This window comes from Elaeis guineensis, chromosome 14 (genome assembly GCF_000442705.2).
Source record: "Elaeis guineensis isolate ETL-2024a chromosome 14, EG11, whole genome shotgun sequence".
Taxonomy (NCBI): domain Eukaryota; kingdom Viridiplantae; phylum Streptophyta; class Magnoliopsida; order Arecales; family Arecaceae; genus Elaeis; species Elaeis guineensis.
In genome coordinates, this window is record NC_026006.2 from 57,477,346 (window position 1) to 57,501,799 (window position 24,454).

At 37.6% G+C, this 24,454-nt stretch overlaps 1 protein-coding gene and 1 non-coding gene across 2 annotated transcripts; one reads left to right on the top strand and one right to left on the bottom strand.

The window, feature by feature from the left end:
- Window positions 1–9,189: 9,189 nt before the first annotated feature.
- LOC105057498 (uncharacterized) lies at window positions 9,190–17,805 on the top strand. The gene is made up of 2 exons (XM_010940128.4): window positions 9,190–9,885; window positions 17,483–17,805. The coding sequence occupies exon 1, from the start codon at window positions 9,291–9,293 to the stop codon at window positions 9,852–9,854; it is 564 nt and encodes a 187-aa protein (XP_010938430.1). The 5' UTR covers window positions 9,190–9,290; the 3' UTR covers window positions 9,855–9,885; window positions 17,483–17,805.
- Window positions 17,806–19,037: 1,232 nt separating this feature from the next.
- On the bottom strand, window positions 19,038–19,108 carry TRNAG-CCC (transfer RNA glycine (anticodon CCC)). The gene has a single exon. It is a non-coding gene; the product is annotated as a tRNA-Gly (tRNA).
- Between the last annotated feature and the right edge of the window lie 5,346 nt (window positions 19,109–24,454).

Sequence of the window (24,454 nt, forward strand, 5' to 3'; positions counted from 1 at the left end):
TGATACTGAATAGTACATTCAACTCAGAGACGAGATTGAAGTTCTGATTCGATGAGACTACCTCAAAAAATTTCGACGAGACTGTCTGACTCAACCTCTTACCGACCGATAACCTCAGCCATAATTTGAGGAAGCGATTAATAATCGACCAATGGTGGGAGTTATCAACATGATTTCTGGACAACCAAGAAACTGGGGGGCAACTTTCGAAGAAGAGTCTGCAAGAAAGTAATAACTTGATGATAATATAATCTCTTTTTTGGATGATGATGTTTGAGGAATACAAACTCTCTATGATGATGCTATCGTCATCGAGACGACGATAGCAAATTTTGATATAAAAAGAATCCTAGTAAATAATGAAAGTTCAATAGATATTTTATTTTATTCGATTTTTTTTCAAATGCGACTACCGAGTCAAAAGAGTTTCTATGCCTTTAGTTGATTTTACTGGAGATGCAGTCAATGTGGAAGGAGAAATTACTCTCTCACTAACTGCAGGAATAGATCCATGACAAAGCACCATCCTCTTGACATTTATAATTATCTGAGTTCCTTCAACTTACAATGCCATACTCGGACGATCGGGACTTAATGCGTTGAGAGCGGTGGTGTCGACATATCATCTACTGGTCTGATTTTTGATAAAAAATAGAGTTCGATGCTGTTTAATGATTTTTGCCAAAAATAATAAGCCTAAAGACCCTCTGTTAGTTGATAAACTGGATCAGAGAAAAAATGAAGAAAAATGTTAGCCAGCTGAGCAACTGATTTCGATCTCACTAAAAGAAGATGATCTTACAAAGACAATTCAAATTGGATCGCAATTACATGATCCAGAGTGAAAATAACTGGTGGACTTACTGAGAGCAAATGTCGACGTTTTTGCTTGGTCGGCGATCGATATATCAGGGATTCTTTTGGAACTAATAACTCACTGGTTAAACATCGATCCCAAAGTTAAACCAGTGAGACAGAAGAAAAGACTTTTTACCCTTGAATGACAGAAGATCATCGATGAAGAAGTTGATAAGTTCCTCACAGCTGACTTCATAAGAGAGGCTAACTATCCCAATTGGCTTGCCAATATGGTAATGGTAAGAAAGACCAAAAAAAATGGTAAATCTGCATCGACTACACCAACCTAAATGAAGCTTGTCCGAAAGAAAATTTTTTCTTATCAAAAATTGACTAACTAGTCGATGCAACATTGGGATATCAACTTGTGAGTTTTATGGATACCTTCGTGGGCTACAATCAGATTTGGATAGCACCTGAAGATGAGGAGCATACTGCTTTCATAACCAACAAAGGCATCTATTGTTACAAAATGATGTCATTCGATTTAAAGAATATCGGAGTGACTTATCGACGGCTGGTCAACAAGATGTTCAAGATACAAATCAAACATAACATGAAAATCTATGTCGATGATATACTAGTAAAAAGTATTGAAACTTGTGATCATGTTCAAAACTTAGAAAAAGCCTTCGACACACTTCGACGATATCGGATGAAGCTAAATCCGACCAAGTGTGCAACCGGAGTGACTGTCAGAAATTTTTTTAAATTTTTTGTATTGCAATAAAAAATTGAGGCTAATCCAGAGAAGATAAAGACCATCATCGATATGAAAAATCTAAGCTCCAAGAAAGAGATACAATAACTCAATAGAAAGATCGTCACATTTAGCCGATTCATCTCAAAGTTGGTAGAAAGATGTCTATCCTTCTTCAAAATCTTGTAGTTGCGAAGGACTTCTCATGGTCAGATGAATGCCGACAGTCCTTCGAAGATCTGAAAAAATATCTGACATCTCCCCTATTCTTCACAAAACTTAAGATGGGAGAAATACTGTATCTCTACTTGGTGACTTTGCAGAGGCGGTCAGTTCGATGCTTGTCTGAGAGGATAAAAATTGGATTCAATGGTCAATTTTGCTACACTAGCAAGGTACTCTATAATATCGAAAGACGATATTCAAGAACGAAAAAAATGATCTACGCTTTGATCATATCAACGCAACGATTTCGACCATACTTTTAGGTACATTTGATAGTCATCTTGATAGACCAATCCTTGAAGGCGATTCTATATCGACTTGATACCTCTGATCAGATGGTGAAGTGGGCAATTAAACTCAGTGAGTTTGATATTCAATATTGCCCACGACCATTAATGAAGGCATAAGTTTTAATCGATTTTATCGTCAAGTGCACTGTACCTGATGATAGATCTGATAATAAATCCGATGATAAGTCAAAACAAGTTAAAAATCTTGAGGCCGAACCTACATCAGTATGGATGCTATATGTTGATGGAGCATCCAATGCTCAAGAGAGCGGAGCCAGCCTCATCCTCACTAATTTCGAAGGGACCATGATCGAATATATCCTTCGATTTAATTTCAAAGCATCAAATAATCAAACCGAATATGAAACCCTCTTAGCTGGCTTAAAAATCACCAAAGAATTTGACATAGACAACTTGAAAGTTTTTCATCGATAAATAATTGATCACCAAGCAAGTCAAAGATGAGTTTGAAGTTCGAGATCTGACTATGATGAAGTACCTTCGAAAGATGAAAGATTTCACACCAGCCTTCAAATATTTCAAGATCTCTCACATTTTGAAATTGGAGAATGCTCAGACTGATGTACTTTCTCGACTCGCAACTACTTCATCCAACTTACTTGATCGAATGCTCATCAAATATCTCGAACAGCCGAGTATTGATAAGGTTGATGAAGTGCTACAAATAAATGATGAATCAAGTTGGATGGATCCGATCATCTAATACTTGACCAATGAAACTTTGCCCATGGACCCCTCGGAAGCCAAATGACTAAGATGGGCAGCTTCGTAATATATCCTGATGAACGGACAACTATATAAGAGATCATTCTCCCTTCTATTGCTGAAATGCTTGAGGCTTATAGATGCTGACTATGCTCTCTGAGAAGTCCATGAAGAGATTTGAGGAAATCGCTTGGGGGGCAAATCGTTGGTTTATAAAGTTCTGCGATAGAGATTACTAGCCCACTATGAAAAAAGATGCAGTTGAGTTTATTTGGAGGTGCGAAGCATGTCAAAAATATGCCAACATACAGCATCAACTGGCTAGCCAGTTGACATCGATCATTGCACCATGGCTATTTACACAATGGGGAATCAACATATTTGGCCCCTTCCCTTTGACGTCCGGTCAAAAAAAATTTTGAGTGATCGTCATAGATTACTTCACCAAATGGATGAAAGCCGAACCCTTACCGTAGATCACTGAAAGTAAGATGGAAGACTTCATTCAGAAGTCAATCATATATAGATTCAGATTGTCACACCATCATCACTGACAATGGTCAATAATTTGACAATCAAAATTTTAAAAAATTTTATGCGAAGCTTCATATTATGCACAAATTTATTTCAGTTAGTCATCCACAGTCTAACGGTGAGGTAGAAGTGACAAGCCGGATGATTCCATATGGTCTCAAGATCAGACTGAATAAAGTTAAAAGCCTCTGGATGAAAGAATTATATCCGATCTTATGGACATATAGGATGACTCCTCGCATCCCAATGGAAGAATCACTGTTCAACTTAGCCTATGGAATGGAAACAGTGATCCCAGTAGAAATCGAATTACCATTAATAAGAGTCGAACTGTATGTAGAGCCAAGTAACTCCGAATATTGAAGAATTGACTTGGACTTACTCCTGGAGGTTCGACAGCAAGCTCAAATTTGGATGGTCGCATACCGATAAAGAGTAGTCTGGTATTACAACATAAAGGTCAAACCGAAGTTCTTTCATCTAGAAGATTTGATCTTGAGGAAGGTAGAAGTTTCAAAATCTTTAAACCATAAAAAATTATCTTCAAACTGAGAAGGATCTTATAGGGTGACCGAAACCCTTCGTCCGGACATATACTAACTAGTGAATCTCAATAGAATAATTATTCCTCGGACATGGAATGCTGACAATCTGAAAATGTATTATCAATAAAATTGTTCACATGTACAACACACTTGAAATGGAGTGATCGAATTTTGATTATTCTTCGATATTCGACTATCTACAAAAATAATATCAGACCAATGAATGATTGGCTAATGCATACCGATCCAATCTTAGTCAGACGATTCTACATACCGACTCTAGTCGGACAATTACATATACTGACTCAGTTACGGCTAAGCAGAACAACATGCCGACTCAACCATGGTTGAGCGAAAGAATAAGCCGATTTGACCCTGGCTAAATCAAAAATATACCGACTCGATTTCGATCGATTGAAGGATATTCGACTTATTATCGTATATCGAATATAAAAAAAAATTTATGACTAAAAGCTAAGTCGGCTAGTATCCGACTAGCAAGCAAATTATTCTACTACGACAATCGATCAACATTCGGCACATCGATCGATAATCGATAATCCGATTAATATTCGACTGCATGGACAGCGGTTATCTACAGTGAAAAGCAACATGCAAAGAGTTCAACACTTTAAAAATTTTCAACACTCAAAATTTTTTTCTTTTCATTCATGAGCAAAGGACTATAAAATTGGATCCAAAGTTTGATTACAAAAGGTAAGTCGGACTATTGTCTGATTACAAAAATGAAAGAAAAGATATCAACACCGATCATCAAACAGTGTCCTCAGCTGCTGCACCAGTCACTGCCACAGCTCCAGCCTCCTGACCTTCAATGGTAGCTAGCTTTACTCTGATCAACTTAGGCCCAGCTTCTTCAGCAATCGGAGCAGACTCTACCACAACCGATGCAGCTTCCTTAGTCGGAGTTGCCCCTTCGATGATTTCTTCTTCTTCAGGCTCAGGGATAGTGATACTGCTCAGATCCAAATCCGGATATAACTTTTCGACTGCATTTCTACTATCTGCATAGCCGACATAATAATATGTGTAGCCACCCTCGAGGATTTCATTTTTGAAGTTTTCAGACTCTTTGTAATCCTCGATGGCCTGCTTTCATGCCCGACTAAGAGCTTTCTTGGCCAATTGTACTTCCTCCTTAGTGGAGGTCGACTCTACATCAGTCAATGCCAACCTCTCCTCGGTGGCCCGATACCTTTCCCATTCCTTCTCCAGCTCAATGTAGCCATCATGTTCCCTCTGGAGCCGATTGATCGAGAGCTTCTTGCTCTTAATTCGAGACTCCAAGGACTCAACATTTGCTTGGCTGACTCAGCTTCGGCTCTGTCTGACTTAACTTCGACCTTGGCCGACTCTAATTTGGCCTTCATGCGAGAGTTCTCCTCTTTATACTTTTCCTCTCACTCAGTCGTCGTCTGAAGTCGTTTAATGGCCGCAGCTTTCTCGGCATTGGCTGCCGCAACCTTATCCATTCACATTCGACGAAAATCGGCATTTTTTGGTATCCACTCTTCAATACCCGCATGTTGTGCGCCAATTGAAAAGAAAAGAAGACAAGCCACATAAAGCAGGCAGAAGAAAAACAATAAAAAATAATGTATCGACTTACACTGAGCATTATCAGATGAAAAGATGAGAACATCTTGGACACTGTCATATCCTTTCTACTCTCCCTATCAGTCGAAAGAAGTGCAGCTTTAATGAGTCGCTTAGCTAATTTCGGATTTGTCAAGGCTGACTCACCCACAGGAATCTGGATGTCGAAGAGCACTGTGAAGCCCATCGATGACCCATTATCAGCCGATAAAGCTGGTGCCTTTCCCCTCTCTCTAGTGAATGGCCGCTCGCTTAAGGCCGCCATCCATTCGGGCGTTGAGGGTGCTCGAGATGGTGTCGGCCCCATTGAGGATGCTTGAGTTACCATCGGCATCGTGGTGGCCGGTCCTGATTCGGGCGCAAAAATTTTTTGAGATTCCATCGACTCTACACTAGTCGGCATTGTTTTGACTGGTGGTAGTCAACAACCACGATAGGTAGAGGTGCTTCGATTGGCGAAAGTACTATCAGAGCCAACAGCATGATGATGGATTCAATTTTCGAGATGACTACTGATGAAATATCGATCTCCCTCACTGTCATCGATTGTATGTCGGCCCGACTTTTCTTCGGTGCTCCGGATGGCCCAGCACTGACCGCAGCTCTCTTCTTGACGATATGCTGTCAGATATCGGCTGAAGAGATCCACCTTGAAGGCCGTATAGGTGTAAACAAAAGACAAAACGACTTAGTTACAAAGTTCGAAGCTAGATGAAAAATAAAAGTGAAAGATCGACTAAGCTATACCTAGGATAGTCACCGAACTAAGTTCGATGTCATAGAAAGCTTGCTCTGTCAACAGCTACCGTTGCGCAGAGACTTTCATATCTTTCAATCGAAGGAAGTCTTTTTGATTGATAACTTCGATCCGACTATGTTTATTAGGACTTATCTTTGAATTTCTCTGAAAAAAAGAAAAGCCCCAAGGCAAAGAAGAAGAAACAAACAAAATTAATTTTTTCATCTGTGGATGGATGAAGGAAGGTCAGAAATAAAGGACAGACCTTTTCTCGAGTTGAAGAATCACCAATCTTGTACTTTTGGATGAGGATGAAGAATGAAGAAAGCATGCAAAAAAAAAGGTCGAGGGTTGATTGGGATCATATGGCATAATAAAGCAAAACTGATGATTAACCGAATCGAGTTCGGGGCTAGCTGGACAGGACAAAAACTGTAATAATCAAAGAGATTTTGGACAAACTTCAAAATCAAAAAATGAAGACTAGTCCATAGGTCCTGCACATAAATTACCACTTAGTTCGGAGGAGGAAAACTCACCCGACTATCTAGATCAGGTGCAAAGAGCTGAAATTACTTCGAAAAATGATATTGTCCCTGGAGTCGATCAATATTGGATCCGAATAAGGAAGAAACTTTCATGTCTAAATTTGAAGGAGAATCGTCAACCGGATCATCTAATCGACTATCCTGAAGGGGCTCATCTACTCTAATCTTTTTCTTACCCTTCCTACTGCTATTGGCCATCGAAAATGATAGGAAAAGAGATTAAAGAGGACTAGAAGAGGAAAAGGAGAAAGAGAAATCTAACTTGAAGCTAATGGATGTCCTGGAGACCATGAAGACACAGAGAAGAAGACTTCTAGACCCCTGAAGCTTTTGACACCCAAAGAAAGGCCCTCGGTTGTAGGAAAATAACAAGCAAAGAAGCAGAAAGTCCAAATAAAAGTGACATAATATATATAGAACCCATCAATGGATGGGATATATTTGCTCAAATCAAAATTACCTCAGATTTTGACATATGGCTACATCAAAACCGACTATTGATCGGATGGCTCGACGCACCTATCATCTGATCATGCCACGCCATCACTATCCGCATGAGTAGTTAAGAGCCAATAACAACTGGACGCATGGTGGCAATCGACTAGTCAGAATCCAATCGATCGGATCATCCAACTGCCTAACTGTCTACTCGAATCGATATCTCAATGATGGTCGCACGACCATCGAAATGACAAAATGACTGGAAACCTTTTAATTTTTGAAAGAATCATTAATGCCTGCAGCTGAATTGGAGCTCGAGATAACATGTAACAACTCCCTCCGTTCAACGTATCAAGCCACGTGTCAATCCATGTGTCAGACCATCTTGGTCTTAAGAGTGGAGGGCAATCATTGGAGAAATTGAACCTACTCCCCCCAATTCATAGTCGGCAAATCCGATTCATAGTCAACCAACCAACCATATATCGACGACTGACAATGGACCATAAAGCCACACCGCGGAATGAGTTCCGAGTTGATTACAATATGTCATTCAACTCTCAATCGATATAATAATTGGAACATTCGACTATCAATCAATTACACCAACACATAATCGAAAATTCTCGATCAACTTCCATCCGAAATCAAGTCAACTATGATGATCGCTGACCAGTCGGTATGCTAGAATAACCAACTGATGGTCAGTTGATATACCATATGTACCGACATATAATTGACATATTAGAAACTACCAGCGTGGAAGGCGCATAACAGCTACATACACGATTATTAGTGGGCACTAACTATCCATCCCATGATAACATAATTTCAGAATAAGCAGAATCCATGTGCCTAACCATTACAAACGGTTACCAACAGTTCGTTTATAAGAGGGAGATAAATGAACAGCATTAATAAAATATTTTTGGGCTGATACTCTACCATTTTAAATATTCTATTTGTTGTTCACCACTTCCTACTGACTTAAGTATCGGAGGGTCTCTATCGGATATAATTTCAGTCAGTGGATTTCTTTTGCAGGTGTTTTTCATCGACGTCAGGCGCTCCAGGGGATTGGTCGCAATAATTTTTTTTGATAAGAAGATAAATCATATCTCAGTGCCATGAATGCAAATTTAAGTTGCCTATTCTGAATGTGATAAATCAAATAAAATGGCATAGTAGATTTTGAAATGACTACTATCATCAAGATTTAGAAAAATTTATATCCTATATTATGTCAATGGCTATATGGTATTGAAGGATATAATTACTTCAAGATCTAGGGGTGTTAGAGGGAGAGAGAGAGGAGCAAAAACAGTAGATAGAAGATTGTGACCAAATGTTTAAACTAGCAGACAAATCAAACAACACATACTTTAAGATTTGTGCAAACAGATGAATTAAATAGTTTAGTTTAGGGATGACAATAGATTGGATATAAATCGAGTCAGCAAATAGCTCTAAAATAAAAAATCTCATATCCATATCTGTTCGGACCTACTTAAATAGTAGTATTGATCGAATAGGATAGATAAGACGGTTTGCATCAGGTCAGATCGAGTCGGATAAAAAATTTATCATATAAATATTATAAAATAATTAAAAATTTAAAAGGAGATATTTAGTAAGTTTGTATTGGATTAAAATTTTAATGGGTGGGATGTACCATTATCTATATCCAATTCAAATTGACTTTATATATTTTATCTAGAATTTATATTTATTTTGGTTTTTAATTGGATTAGGCAAAATCTATTCCATTTTGATTGGATTGAAACGGATATCCCTAACTTGGTATCCGATGGGTTCGGTTACAGTTGCCATCTCTAGTTTGGTTTGCCTTGATAGGTTCAACGCGGACCCATGGCATGCGAATTTGACGGGTTTTCACTTTAAGCCCAACGGCAAACCCAACCCGTCTATAGGCCCAATCTTCCCACTAGAACTTAGGTCCGAGACACACCCCACCACCCCCGCCCCCCCGCTCTTCCTTCCTGCTGCCCCAAAACCCCTAGCAAAGAAAAACCCTAAACCTTCTCCCTAGACTGCTGCGAGAGCGCGATGCGGCCGCTGGACGAGAAGGAGACGGCGGCGGTGTTCGAGAAGCTCTTCAAATTCACTGGTCCCAATCTCAAACACATCGTGGATCGCCCCGCCGTGGAAGGCCCCGACGACCCCCCGGGCCGCTACTGCTTCCGTCTCCACAAGAATCGCGTGTACTACGCCAGCGAATCCCTCGTCCGCCGCTCCACCAACGTCTCCCGTGGCCGCCTCGCCGGCGTAGGCACCTGCATCGGCAAGTTCACCCACCATGGCGCCTTCCGCCTCACCGTCCAAGCCCTCGATCTCCTCGCCGCCCACGCCCGTCACAAGGTCTGGCTCAAGCCCACCGCTGAGATGTCCTTCCTCTACGGCAATTCCGTCGTCAAGTCCGGACTCGGCCGCATCACCGATAGCGTAAAGTCCGGCGACGGCGTCGTCATCTTCTCCATGACCGACGTCCCGCTCGGGTTCGGCGTTGCCGCCCGGTCCACTCAGGACTGCCGCAAGGCACACGCAGATGCTATTGTTGTCAACCACCAGGCCGATGCCGGGGAGTATCTCCGCAATGAGGCTGAACTATGATCGATTGATGGAGCTTGTTTCGTTCTCAAAGGTAGGACTTTTATGCCTGTCAATTACTTGGTTTGGATATAGATGTATAGAGTTTCGTTTTATATCGGAATTATTTTGATCTCCTCTTGCTGTCTGCTTTGTTACAAGATTTCATCTGTTGTCTTTCTTCTGGCTGCCTTGTTGGAAAAATGTTATTTTTAGCAGAATTTTAAAATTACTGGCTCTTTTCAGAAAAATGCAAATTGGAATGGAATTTAGTCTAGGAGGAAGCATATGACTCTAGCTGTTGTGTTAAAATGTTCCATCGAGCGGATTAGTGAACATCTATGCTAAAAATAAAAATGGCAAACAAAAAAAGAAAAACCTTTTCTGAAGTTATGTTTTGCAAAATAATAATGTAGCGAAGGCATGTTTAGCTAAAAAAAATGAAGATTTGGTTTTTGACAGTGTTGGATCAGTTGGTTGATAGATTACATTGTAGTCTTATCTTTGTTTTTGGTTGTGGTCGATGATTCCCCAATCCCTTTGTTATTGCTTTGATCATGCCCTAGTAGGGGTTCTAAGATTGGCAGGGTAGCTTCCTTTAGTATCTTGGTGCAATTGGCACATGGAATCTACTCTTTTGTAAAAATAATATTAATTTTTTGTTCAGTTTAGTTGAGGGTTATGGATGGGTTCTATTTCTAAACGAGTCTACATTTTGAATTATAGCCCATGATATCATCTAAAGTATGCTTCCCCACTTCCATTATACATGAGACTGGGAAGCACATTAACATGAATAGATACGGTAGTGGTATTACCTAACTAATCAACAGCTCAGAAAAAAACCTGTGACACCTTCTTATCTAGACAATATGTTTCGTACTTTCATGAATTATTGTATTGTTTGTGAATCTCCTTATGAAAAAAATTTGTGATCTTGTTCAGTTACTGTTGTAGTCCACCAACCCTCAGAAGTTGTATTAAGAATCTTGTGGCGTTCTTTCAGCTTGAAATTTTGATTCGATATTTAATGTTGTCTGTCATTTTTGGCCAAAGTAGAACTCTGATTGTATGCAAAAGATTGATATGGTTTTGTGGGGGAATCAAAAGTGAAACTTAATATGAGCGACTTGGTTAGTATTTGTATGAACCAAATATTAACAGTAGTGATTTGTTAGGTTGTTGGATGGATATTTAGGTCTTCCCCTGATTATAGCTTGTAGTACATGACCATCATTTTATAGCTTGGACAAACATCAATTACCATGTATGTCAAGTCGACGTACTGGACATGCTAGCTTTTTAGGCTAAATGTTAGGCCCTCGGAGATACTTTAAGCAAAAGGAATCATAATTCTGCAATTTAAACATGGGAAATATGCATCATGATAATTTTTGAGAATGAGTAGTTCTTTAAATTTAATTACAATGTGTAGACATAATCATAGATTTAGATATGGCCCAAGATATATTTGAACACCTCCCCCCCCCCCCCAAAAAAAAAATGCCTCATGGCACAAGACTATAGAAAATTAAACTTTTGTTTTCTTTCATCATATCTTAACAAAGTGGGTCGTTAATTGTTTCTTGTTCTCATGCCTAGGTATTTTGGACCTTTGGTTGCCAAACACCATGGACTTCAAGCATCTTCTTGTGGATTATGATACAACTCGTGTTTTCTGTCCCATTATATATATATATATAAAATAATACTCAATGGAGGAGTATTATAGTGCTACCAACAAGGCTTCTCAAATAAGTTTGGCTATACCACATGGATAGAAGAGTATTGAACCATCGATTTAAGGAATCCCTATGAAACATCATGATTCCTTCTATCGCCGCCCTCACCCAACCTCTCGGGACCACACCAGCTCTCTCCCTCCCCGATACAAAACCCCAGCCCCACTCTCGCCATCGCCCACTGCAGTCTTGGGACCGCACCGATGGGGTCAGAGAGGGAGCGTACAGGGAGGAGGAAGGTGTAGGGGTCGACTGGAAGAGAAGAAGGGGAATAGAGGAAAGGGTTGATGAGGGTGCTCTTGCGATCTCTGTCGTTGCCGCCGCCCTCACCCAATCTCTTACCTACCGCAGTCTCTGGGATCGCATCGACAGGGTCAGAGAGGGAGCGTACATGGAGGAGGAAGGAAGGTGTAGTGGCCGACTGGAAGAGAGGGAAAACCAACACAAAAGCCCAGCCATCGTCTTGCCTTCCCTATTCAGCCGTGCTTTCCCCTCTCTTCCCATGGATCTCCGTACCCACCACGAACCGTTCACCTTTGGCCCCCTCTCTTGGCAAGGGAAGATCGAGAGGGCGTGGATGGACAGGCACTGGATGAAGATGAAGGGGTAGGTGTGGGAGGAGGTCTGGGCAGGGGAGAGCCACTAGAGGGCGGAGGATGCGGGGGTGGTGGAGAAGGTTAGGAGGAGGGAGGAATGGGAGGAGAGAGAGACAGTGAGGAATTGGCGTGAGGCCACCAGCGTCGCGACATCAATCCCACCAGCGTCGCGACATCAATCCGCCTTCTGCCCACCCCTGCAATCTCCCACATCTCCCTTCCACTTGGCCATGGTGATGACCGCGTCCCACCCTTTGCCGATCGTCGGCCGCTCTTTCTCTTCGATCATTATCCCTTATATTGTTAGGGCTCTGAATTTTAGGGCTTGATAGAGCTAAATCTTTACAATATTTTTTGGATTGCTTTGGTTGTTGTACTTCTCTTCTTAATAATCTGAGTATCAACTCGATCCATCGAGGTTTCAAAACAAGTTCTTGATTCTGAATTGTTATGAGATGTGTTGTATGGCAGTCGTGGAAGAAAGGGTAGGTTATAAATGTAAAGCCAGGCCAAAATCAAAGTATTTGATTATCGTTTGTTGCGATGAATTTGATGAGCTCATTTTCTTGATCGACTGTTTTGGTTGCTGTAGCTTCTCTTCTTAGCGAGCCAAGGATGATCATCCAAATGTTCTCAGGAAGCTCAGTGACTTATTTGTTTATCAGCCAATTGTTGGGTCCATTTCAAACCAAAGCATTTGCTTCTCTTTTGGTGTGGGATGTCAGATTTTTTATTTTTTCGTTACCAGCAGGTGTCTTTAGCAAATCGAAGCATCACTTCTCACTTGGTGTTGACTGTGAATGGAACTCTATAAATGATCAATAGTCTTGCCAAGATTTGCACCATTAAACATTTGTTTCAGGCTCGCTCAATGCTTTTTCTTTTTAATTATATTATATATATTAGATTGGCCCTGAAAGAATGAAGCCTGGCATGGCTTCTTTTCTGGATTGCTTTTCCTTGAATTTAAGTAGAGTTAGATTTTTGAACTCCCTTAGACATGTTTTTTTACCATTATGTCATATATATATATATATATATATATATATAACAATACTCTGCGGAGTGTTGCTAACTCAGCTTTTCAAATGAGTTTTGTTGTGCCACCTGGAAAGAACATCACATCTGGCCCCGCGCAACGCGCGGGTCTTTGACTAGTTTTCTAAATATTTGGATTGTTCATATAACATTATGATTTTCTTTAAATTGGCTATATTTTTAGATTCAAACAATCCAAGGCTTGAAAACTCAGTTTTGGCCTTGACCATCTTTTCAAGTTTTGACTTTGTGAGTATCTGCAGTTTTGTTCATTCATTTTGAGTCTTAGGGTTTTGGCAAAAAAATATATAAAAATGGAAAATATAAAATGATTAAATTAATAGAAATATATAAAATAAAAATATATAGAACTTGTGAGGAAAATATTAGATAATGCTTTAGAGAGCACTGGTCTTTGTTTCTATAGTTTTAGTTGTCTTGTACTGGAAATATTATTAATTATGAAGTTAAGAATTAAAAGAAATGCATAATCCACTCCAATTTGGAGTGTATAAATATTTAGTAGTGTGATGATAGGTTAATACATGCAATTGTAATTGTTAAAGAGAACATGAGTGCAAGAGTTATGAACTATCTACTGGTGTCAAATTTTTAATGAGAAAAGCTAAATACAAAGACCATATTTTTCCATGAAAAATTGCAAATTTCAGTTGAATCTAAAAATTGTCACAATAGGTCCACAAGATTTCACATAAAGGAGGTTGATCATTAAAGCCTATAGAAGAGTGATCAAGAGATGTTTTTAGAAGTTCTTGTATTTTGGAAGTTGACACCTTATAGAGTAGATTCGAGATTGAATATTACAGATCTGAGCTTAAATCTCATAGATCCACTGTTTAGACAATCCACTTTACTACACAAAACCCTCTCCTATTCTTTCTTTAAAATATGTTTAAAATCACCATGGCTGCACATGCAGAAAGAAAAGAGAAGATCTTCCTAACCTTGAGTGGATGCCCGAATGCATTCTATTTTCTGAGAAGTCATAAAATGAGTAGGTGACTTCAAATAACAGCAGTTGTCCCTAAATACATTGAATATGGCCTCAGGTTATTTCAACTGAACCTCAGAAACACTTTTTGGTCTCATATTGCTTAAGGAGTTCTAATGAAACTGAAAAGTTTCAATTTCAGTTTTAGAATTCTGACTGACTCGTGTAATGATCATGCATAGGGAGTCGAACACATTTTGTAATAAGTGCTGCATTTGACTTCGGATTTGTAGCATAGCAACTTAAATATGGTTGTCAACCCTGTCATCAATGCAAAGTGTAAGAGTACATTTTTTGTTGTTAGGGAAAATAGGTGCTATGAAATTTATAAATATGGATTTGTGTCCCACAGTATTGATGTACTAAACTTTTAAGGGTTTTACTTTCATAGGTATAAGAGCTAGTTCCCAAATTATGCCCTTCTAGCCTTGCCTCACTAATTTACTGACTCCATTCACATCCACTTGTAACACAACATCATTTTGGTAGCTAATGACACTATGCCTTTGTGTGCAATAGTATTTTTCTGGTTTGTTTTAGGTGTTTCATGTGAAGAAAACACTTGACAAGGGAACTGATAATTTAATGATAACCTGGTGAGGCAAAATGCCTTTTTTTTTTTGGCTGCAAGATGAGTGGAATTAATTTGGTAAGGATACTTCAAAAGTTCTGGAGGGTGAAAAAAATGGAATAGAATTACCTTTTTTTTCTTTTAATGAGAACCCAAGGGGTTTGCAGTAGTTGGAGAAGCAAGTTCATGAGTTATGAATCCATTGGCCTTGCAACTGGTGGTATTATAGAGAGAAATAGATTAGTATTTGTCCTAAGCTACGTGCAAGGACTTTTCAAAGCTTAAGCCATACATGAAGAATAATGGAAAGGAAATTTTTAGGCATGTCAGATTATCCCCTGTTGATTAGCAATTTTTGTTTTCACTAGTCTAAGAATTCATAAGTTGAAAGAAATAGGTCCCTGTCCTGCTGTTGGTAGCAGGCCAAATGCCAAAATTGCTAACTTAAGTGAACTAGTACAATTTTTACTGCTTTTCAACACTTCAATGTTAAGACGGCATTTAAGCAGAGGGATGCTTTATGCTCTTTTGCTGGTTACAAGGTGAATCCATTGCCAAATCTGTTTTGAAGCCGAGCATACAAACTAATGAAGGGATAAAACAAGGGAAAAAATAAAGAAATAAGAGAATGAGAGGCATTTGCAATTTTGAATTTCAAATCAGAAATGGTTTGTCTTTGTAGATCGTAGCATCTCTCCATTAAATAGAATGTCCATCCCTTACTGATTTGCATCCACTTAGGATTCTTCATTAGTGGAAAATAGAATCTATTTGAGATTATAACCATGTCACTCTTGTTTTTTAGGTACAATCCACAGAAAAAAATATTAATCTTATAATCATAGCATTAAATGGCTTGTTAGTGTAGCCACTTATTTTCTGAATCCAGAGATTTGAAATTTCTGATAGGCCATGTTGTTTTGATGCAAACATCAAGCAAGAAACCTTTTCAATATGCCGTACCAAGGTCCACAATTGTTTCATTGAGATCCTCATGGTACCATCTTTCTAGTGATGATATTACTTTAATTGTTATTTTGGTTTGCTGTCATAGTTGGTCTTCTTCTCTATGGAGATCCTGGTTGATTATCACTCAGTATATGAACTATGTGTACTTTTTTTAAAAAAAATTCATCTCTTTCACTTTTGACACATGCAAAGATAGCACCTATCAAAATAAAGTCCTTTTTATTTTCAATGCATCTGTCACTTCGTAGGATCAAGATTTAGTTATTACTTCTGTAGATATCCTTGAAGAATATATTTTACACTATGTGAACACCTCTATAACAATATAAAGACATCAGTTCAGTGATACTAAAACATTTCTAATTAGACATCTTAAACTAGATACTCTTACACAATCTAGTTGTCACATAATCTATAACAGCTTCCTCATTCTGGACATGAAAGTGTCTAAAAGTATAATTTTTTTGCTACTCATGAAAATGATGTTGAGCGAATCTCAGATGAAGCTCAAGTGGAATTAGGATCTTAAAAGCCTTTATATGTTTTTCTGATCTAACTAGGACATTCCATTGAAGAATTGAACGTCATCAATCGCATCCACCGATCGTGAACTTTCTTTCCTAAATTTGTATTTCACAATCTCCTACTAAATTTTCCCTTCATCAGATGTTTACTGGCTTAAATTACTATAGAAATGTCATACCAAATTTTTTAGGCATAAGTTCTATGCAGTCACATTTCTTTTTGCTTATATCTTCCTATTGTAATGGCTAATATTTGACGAGAAAATTTTTCAAGCAAGTTATATGCTCAGAGGATGAAACTGAAGTTATTGCATTTTGAAGAATCATAGCTTTCCCCCCATAAGGTCAAATGCTATTATGATAATCTATTTACTGTGCATGAATACAAACATGTGGAACATAAACTATTTATTTATTCATTTTTTTAAAGTAAGTATGGCGGTCATGGGCCACCACCAGGATTTGAACCCTTGATGCCCACCAAGGGCAAGCACTTAGCAGGGGGGTACCAATCAGTAGAGCTAACAACCGTTGGCATGTTGAGAATAAATCATGAAACTTGCTTTATGTGAAAAATAGACCCATAAATGTGTTTGGCCTCATTAACTGAGGGTGCTTATACTCGTCACTGAAGTTTGGGCAGTGGCAATCATTTATAATACACTCCAGGAGTTTGGGCTTTAAATGAGTCTGTTTGCAGGTTCCTCATTACATGCTTTCTGTTTGCAGCAAAAAAGAAAAAAAACTTCTCAGTGACATAATAGGAATTTTATGAATCTTTAGTCAGAAAATGAAGTGCCCAACTACCTTGATGTTAGAGGCCTATTAGGCTTGACTACTGATTGGCAGGGCAGTGACTATTGAGACATCTCATTGGTCATTTCTTACATGTCAGCATGGGGACAAATTGATGGCATAATCAACTGAAACTTGAAGGGGCACCATAAAGATATAAAAAAAGTTCATCACTATGTCACTTCCTGGGGGGAAAGGCTCGTGGCTTGTGGCAGGTGACTGGCCCCATCGGTTGACAAGATCGTGCGTGATTTGTTGAAAACATTGTCATATAGTTCAATAGTTTCCACTCAATCATGTTCTTGTTAACATACCTCTGGATTTTGCTGTTGGTTTTTATTTTTGAATCTCATTTGTGCCTGGAGTTTATTTGCTTATTCTAAGCCAGCTTTCTCATGTTTGCAGATAATGCTGGCACCGGGTGACAAAGATCACGGCCCTGTTACACCTATCTTGCAGTTGTACAATGGCGTAGTTTTAGAACTATCTCATTTTCCCAGCAAGATATGCCTTTTTGTTAGAACTATCACAGGAGGAAGTTTTAGACATGAAAAAAAATAGATTATGCGTCCAATATCTGTTTGACGATCTGTTTTACCCTTTTACCTCGTTTCCATTCCTGTACTGCAACAATTAACTAAATGTTTTTGAACTCATGGTGCTACCAAATGGATGGTGGTCTATAATCTTTAAAAGTACTCCAGAAAAGTATCTCACTTCTTGAGCAATCTATAGCATTCATCTTGTTTTGGTGGATCAAAAAAAGAAAAAAAAAATCTTGTTACGGTGTGCATTTCTGTCTATGATGGGATATGATATCATGGAATATGCATGGACTTAGGTAATACAAGAACAGTTTTATCTCTTCATAGCATAATCATTTGAGGGTTTGCCATGTTTTCAACTTCAGCAAGCTGTAACCAAAATCGACTCAGAGAGCACTCTGGTGCAAAGGTGGTTTCTTTAAACCACTAGGTTACGAGGATGGTGTCGAAGAGACGAACTTGATGCCTAAAGAGTCCAAAATCAATCTCTCACTTGGAGCTATGGGTACCTAGTCATGTAAACTTATGCAAGCAAGGATTTTTTTTGGTACATTTGGTGGTGTTTGGTTGCCCAAACTACTCTTGAAAGAAGTGTGTGTGGGAGTCTGCATTGCATTGTGCCCTAATATTTTGGGTTAGTCATCGACTACTAGTCAGATTACAGAAAATATTAAAATAAATGGGGCATTTCTATATATGGTCTTACCCTTTGCTACAGGGTTTATTCGATTCGGGTTTGGATTTGTGGTGTGCAATTTACTTGATGACTAAAATTTTCTCTAGGAGGATGAAAACCTTTAATTGATTTTATTGAAAAGGTTTAGATTTATCATGATATTTGGGAAGTTTTCTGGAAGAAACAGTCTAAATTCATGAAGATGAAGCACTTGCCAGATGAGTTAGAACTTAGAAGGAATTACATGAGAAAATTAACTGCACCTTGAATCTAGTTTAATAAACTTCTACGGATCTCGTCTAATTTTATGTTTGGCGTGCAACGCCGAGTGCATTACAAGAAGCTCGTCATAAATTAGTTCTAGCTATTGCAGTTCGCAATTAGGTTTCAGATTTAGTGCAAATTTGATAGACCAGTGTGATGTATCATTATAAGCACCCCTGTTAGAAGACATGACATATTTCATATTTGTTTGTGGTAATCCAAACACGGTCAATTGGTAATTATTTATTTTCTTTCAAAAGGGTGGCCTCACCAAACTGCCCGGTACTCGAAATTGTCAGAGCTTGGGGAGGGAAGGGGACCTGGGGACAGAGTTGAGTGTGTTTGCGAGGAATGCAGGTTTTGGAATTAAAGACAATTAAATTAGAGATGAATAACTAAATAACGGGAAGAATGAAGTCTGAAAATAAGAATGTAAAATCCAAAACTGAAGGAGAAAAAAAAAAAATCAAATGTATGCGCATCCGGGGAATCGAACCCCGGTCAGTACCGTGGGAGGGTACTATGATACCACTACACCAGATGCGCTTGATGTTCTTTGGGTTATCAGAAAACTATTTCATAGATATTAATCTTCCTGCAAACATTACCAGCCCCAAGCGAGAAATCACCAAATCATTTTGATCCATCAACTGATATTCTCATGATTTTAATTTTTACTTATTCTAGTTCCTATCACCAACACCCCCCCCCCCCCACGACAAAAATGCCCAAACTAATAAAAAAATGGTTAATATCAAAAATGACTATCAAAATAATTTATTTAATTTATTTTCCTTTTGAGAGACTAGCTTGCACTATAATTATATAGATCCAAATTTTAAGAGATGCAAGTCTAATAATCGAATCTATAGCTTTTGAGTGCTAAGAAAAGTGTATTACCATTTGGGCAAGCATTAGCTCACCATTTAGTTGCTTTCAAAAAAAAAAAATCAAATAATCTAGTGTACCATAATAACTCAACGGCCACTCATCAATTATTTTGAAAATTCTCATCATTTTCTTAATTTGATCTTACTTATTCTTGCCGACAATTATTGTTTTCTATAAACAGCATGGCGAATATCTATTGATATTATTAGATTGACTTTTTATAAGATATTTTTAATGCTCTTAGATCTATTCAAAATATCTTTATTTGATTGTAAAATTTCTTGTAATTCTTTTTTTCTACCACTAAATCAGTAATTGTGACCTCTATCAACAAGATGGTTTAATTAAATGAACTAGATAATATATACTTTTGAAAACCTTTGGGATCATACTGCATTTTTGTGTATTTCTGACTGCTTCTTTATCAAGTGATATCATTTCTAATGAAGATGCGATGAATAGATGGCTCTTTTTTTAATCACTCTAAGTAAAAAAAGATTATTAGCGGCGACAAGCCATCGCTAAAAATCCGACAGAAATAACTTCATCGCTAATTACTATTATTAGCGACGGTGTATAATTAGCGACGATAATTATGCCGTCGTTAATACAGATAATTAACGACAATATTAGCGACAAAGTTCTGTCTCTAATAATTTTATTTTTTTAATTAAACTATTAAAAAATTATTAGTGACGGTCATTTTACCGCTACTGCCATTGCTAATAGTTTTTTAATTTTTTTAATTAAAATTAAAAAATATTAACGATGGCAGTTTGCCTTGCTAATGCCATCGCTAATAGTTTTTAATTTTTTTTAAAAAAATTATAATTAAATATTTTAAAACATACTTTAATCATAGTAACAAGCAATAATATTTTTTAAAATCTATTATGCATAAGATAACAATTATATAATACAATCATAAATATAAAATTATTTATATTATATTAAAAATATAAATTATATAATTTTACATACAGATACTGCTTTACAAGTATCAAAATTGCATACATATAGAAAAAAAATTATGTACGATCCTCCTCCTCCTCCTCCTCCTACACCTCCTATCCAGCAGCTGGTGGATGAGAGCTAGATATCCCAGCATTCTGTAATAAAGAAAAATAAAGCATTATTAATAAGTTTCAATATGAAAGTATATATGTCGATATGGAGATGTATATTTCGATATACTACTTCGATTCTTGAACAGATTATTCCTAATGTTCCATTCGATGATACAAAGCTATAGACATCTCGGACCTATCGTTTGAATGGTTAGATTAAATTTTTACCCTCTATATCTCATTTTCAGACTCAAGCCTAAATGTTTAAAACTTCTAAATATAAAAATTTAAAACAAGTAAAAAAAATTATTAATAGACTTACCTGTTGTGATAGCTATGATAACGAGCCCAGCTGATCATTTAGATGTGGATCTCAAAAAATCTCAACGATCATATCACGGACAGCATCTCGAAAGCTCTGAGGTTGCTAGCTCCAAAGCCTCTGCACGACCTTCTCCATATGTACGTCAGCCTATGTCTAGATCGTCGAGCCCTTAGAGGAAGACGTCGATGAAGATCCTCGAGCTGGTGAAAGATCGAAGCTGTGGCCGAATCCTATAACCCGTCTCCTACTCACCCCTTTGATGGCCTTGAGCCATACCTCGAGATCAAAAAGGGATTGAGAGGATGGATCCTCGTTGTGCCTTGATACGAGATACTCCGTATAATCCACCTATATAGTTTGAAAATTCATTAGTCCATATATATCTGTTGCCCAAAGGTGGCAACCCAAAAGGGGGATGAATTAGATTGTTTAAAATTTTTAATCAAATTTACTTTCTAATCAATAATGTTCCTCAATTTGAAATTTAACTAAGTGCTTGTGATATAATTAATATGTACACAGCAAAAGTAAATGATCAATAAAACTTTGCAACTAATAATCTAATGATAAATAAAAATTAAAAGTAGATTAAGCAAGTAAAACAAGAAAAGCAAGAAAGCGAAGAGAGCAATGTACAATCACAAATACATGAATTTTATAGTGATTCGGTGCAATCCGCACCTACGTCCACTCCCCAAATTTTTCTTAATATTTTCACTATAATCCTCTCTTGATACAGTGTATTTATTTTTTTGGACCTACAAACAAAATTCAATTATTTTTTTAGGATCATCAATCAAAACTTTACACTGTTAGTTTTTCGGACTCACTGACAATCCAGTTAGTTTTTCGAGTTCACTAACCAAATTTTACATTCATCCAATTATGGACTTAGACCGACCTAATCCCAAGTTTTTTTCTTTCAAAAAAACTTGTAAAGAAATTATGAAACAAGATAAAGATTTCAGTTCAAATGAAAATAGAATGATGAATTCTTTTATGCTTGAAGAAGAGGATGAAAAGATCGCTCATTTGAAGCTTGATTTCTCTTCTTTAAATGTTAAGAGGATGCTTGAAAAGCTGTGGATGATTGCTCTTGAAATGCTCTTTGAATTTAGCAGTTAAAACTTCTCTTTTTCTTTTTTGTAAATGTGCAATGTGGCTCACTCTTATTCTTAAAGATATCTCACTTTAAGCTCTCATTTTCTCAAAAAACTTTCCTCCAATTTGATTCTCTAGCCTTAAATATACTTAAAGATAGCTGGAGAGCAAGTTCTAGCCATTGGAAGCTCTAAAATGACTGTTGGAGTAGAAAAATAGCCATTTAGCAATGGTTAGAAAACTGACCATTAAGCCTGTCAAGAGTTATCAAGTCAGCTTTAACTGGCTATCGAGTCGGCTCGAACTGCAGTCCTCAAAAATCAACATTCTGTCCCACTGAGAGAGCTGGCTTGAGTCTTACTTCGAGCTGGCTCGAACTGCAAAAATAAAGATTTAGCTTTCTGGAGTGCTGACAGAGTCAACTCAAGTTCTACCTCGAGCTGGCTTAAGCTGTAGTGTACAAAAATCTCTTCTCTATCACCCTGAGAGAGCCGGGTCGGATTCATTTTGAGCTGGCTCTGCTGCATGCCAAACCAAATTATCAAGAGTGTTCCATGCTAGAGCTGGCTCGATCCTTAGGTGGGTCAGCTTCAAACTTTTCAATTTCATTTTTCTTCATTGTTTGACCTTCCAAACTTGAATTTCTTGACCCCAATCTCTTCTAAATAATATTTTTATCTTCCACTTTATTTTTTTCATAACGAGCCATTCTTGTTTCAGTGAAGGAGTTGGCTCATCTTACTCTGAGGTCGATTCCACTAAGTCTAAACTTGAATTTTTTTCTTTGAAGACTTTGACTTAGTAAATTTTGTGAAGATCTTTTTCAATGAATATTTCTTCAATTTTAACATATGAAAAGATCTATAAATATTCTTGAAACTTATGATTAGATATATGATATACTCAAAATTTGACAATCATCAAAATCAATTATGGGATCAACAATATCAGTATATATAAAAATTTAATAAATAATATTTTAAGTTGTTACCACGATCTGTCGAGATCGAGGATCTAAGTATCACCAATCCTCCTAGATTGGTATATGACCTCCAATACCTACAGTTGCCTTGATGCACGATCCAACTACCGTGTCTATAATAAATAAATAATAAAATTAAATTAATTAATATATATATATATATGATTAATTCAATATAAAATTAATTTAAGTATAGAATTTTTATCTATCTATCGGCCACAACATGTGTGCCAATGGAGCCGTCAGTGTACTTGATCGGATGCTGCTGAATAGATCGATTCTGTCATACCCTCTACCGCCTATCAAAATACTCCTTAGTACTTCACTGGTCATAGAGGGCCTCCTATATATTTGTCCGCATCCAGTGATTTGTGTAAGACTTTCAGTCTGATGGTGATTCGAAACTGGAGTGCTCTATGATGGACTATCAAAGACTATACAGTCCATCCCAAAACCTCCGTGTAGCCACCTCCTTAAAGATCCGACGACCAACCTCCTTATCTTGAGGAGTCTCGAATCGATAGTACCCCTTTAAGTAGAAGCAACCATATATTAATAAATAGAATACAAACCTACCATAAATTTAAAACTTAAACATCTTCGACTTATCAGGAATATTTCTCAGGCTACATCACGAGCCCTCGATGGCCAATTAAAGAACTCATTCACCGATCCTGGCATCAATCGTCAGATGATTTCGGTAACCACATGAGGCATCCCAGGCTCTGTAAGTGTGCTGCAAAATTTACTTTGAACAATAAATGTTAGACTCTAAAATAGCTAAAATTTAAATATATTCAGTGAAGATATATATTACTTACGTGCGGCTCTGAACGTAGGCAAGCTCTCTATTCTCCATCGAGTCGAAGATGCCGCATGCTGGACGGGTCCTCTACCATGCCTCTGGCTTTGAGAGCTTGATGCATCTCCATTGACTATGGAGTCACTGGTGACCCTACGTCGTCTGAACCAGAGAGTATCAAGACATCATAAAGAATGTTATATTAGATAATAAAGGATAAAATAACATACAGAAGAATATCTAAAGTATTAAAATTTGCAGCGTGGTACCTGTGGTGTAGAAGTATGCAAGTTGGTGGTACGAGAGCTCTCTCTTCGGCTATGAAGGCTCCGACCTCAGGAAGACATAATTTATAATCTCTGAAAATAAAAATAACTATGTATCATATTGAATTAACTATGTACTAAAATAAAATAACTATATATCATATTTATTTAACTGTATATCATGATACCTTAATTTTGTATCAGTAGACCAACACATTATCATATACTGCTGGATGAGAATCATTTTTCTGCTGATACATTACAGATGCGAACTAACAATCTTATATAACATCTTTTCTTGGATAGTTTCCCCAGCATATTATGCACATCTGGCTGCTTCTCGTGCTCGGTATTATGTAGAGTCTGGTTTCTCTGATAGAGGATCGACATCGGTTGGCAAATCTAGTTCTTTGGTACCTTTCGGATGTTTGGTATCCTTCAAATGGGTGGTAATACGA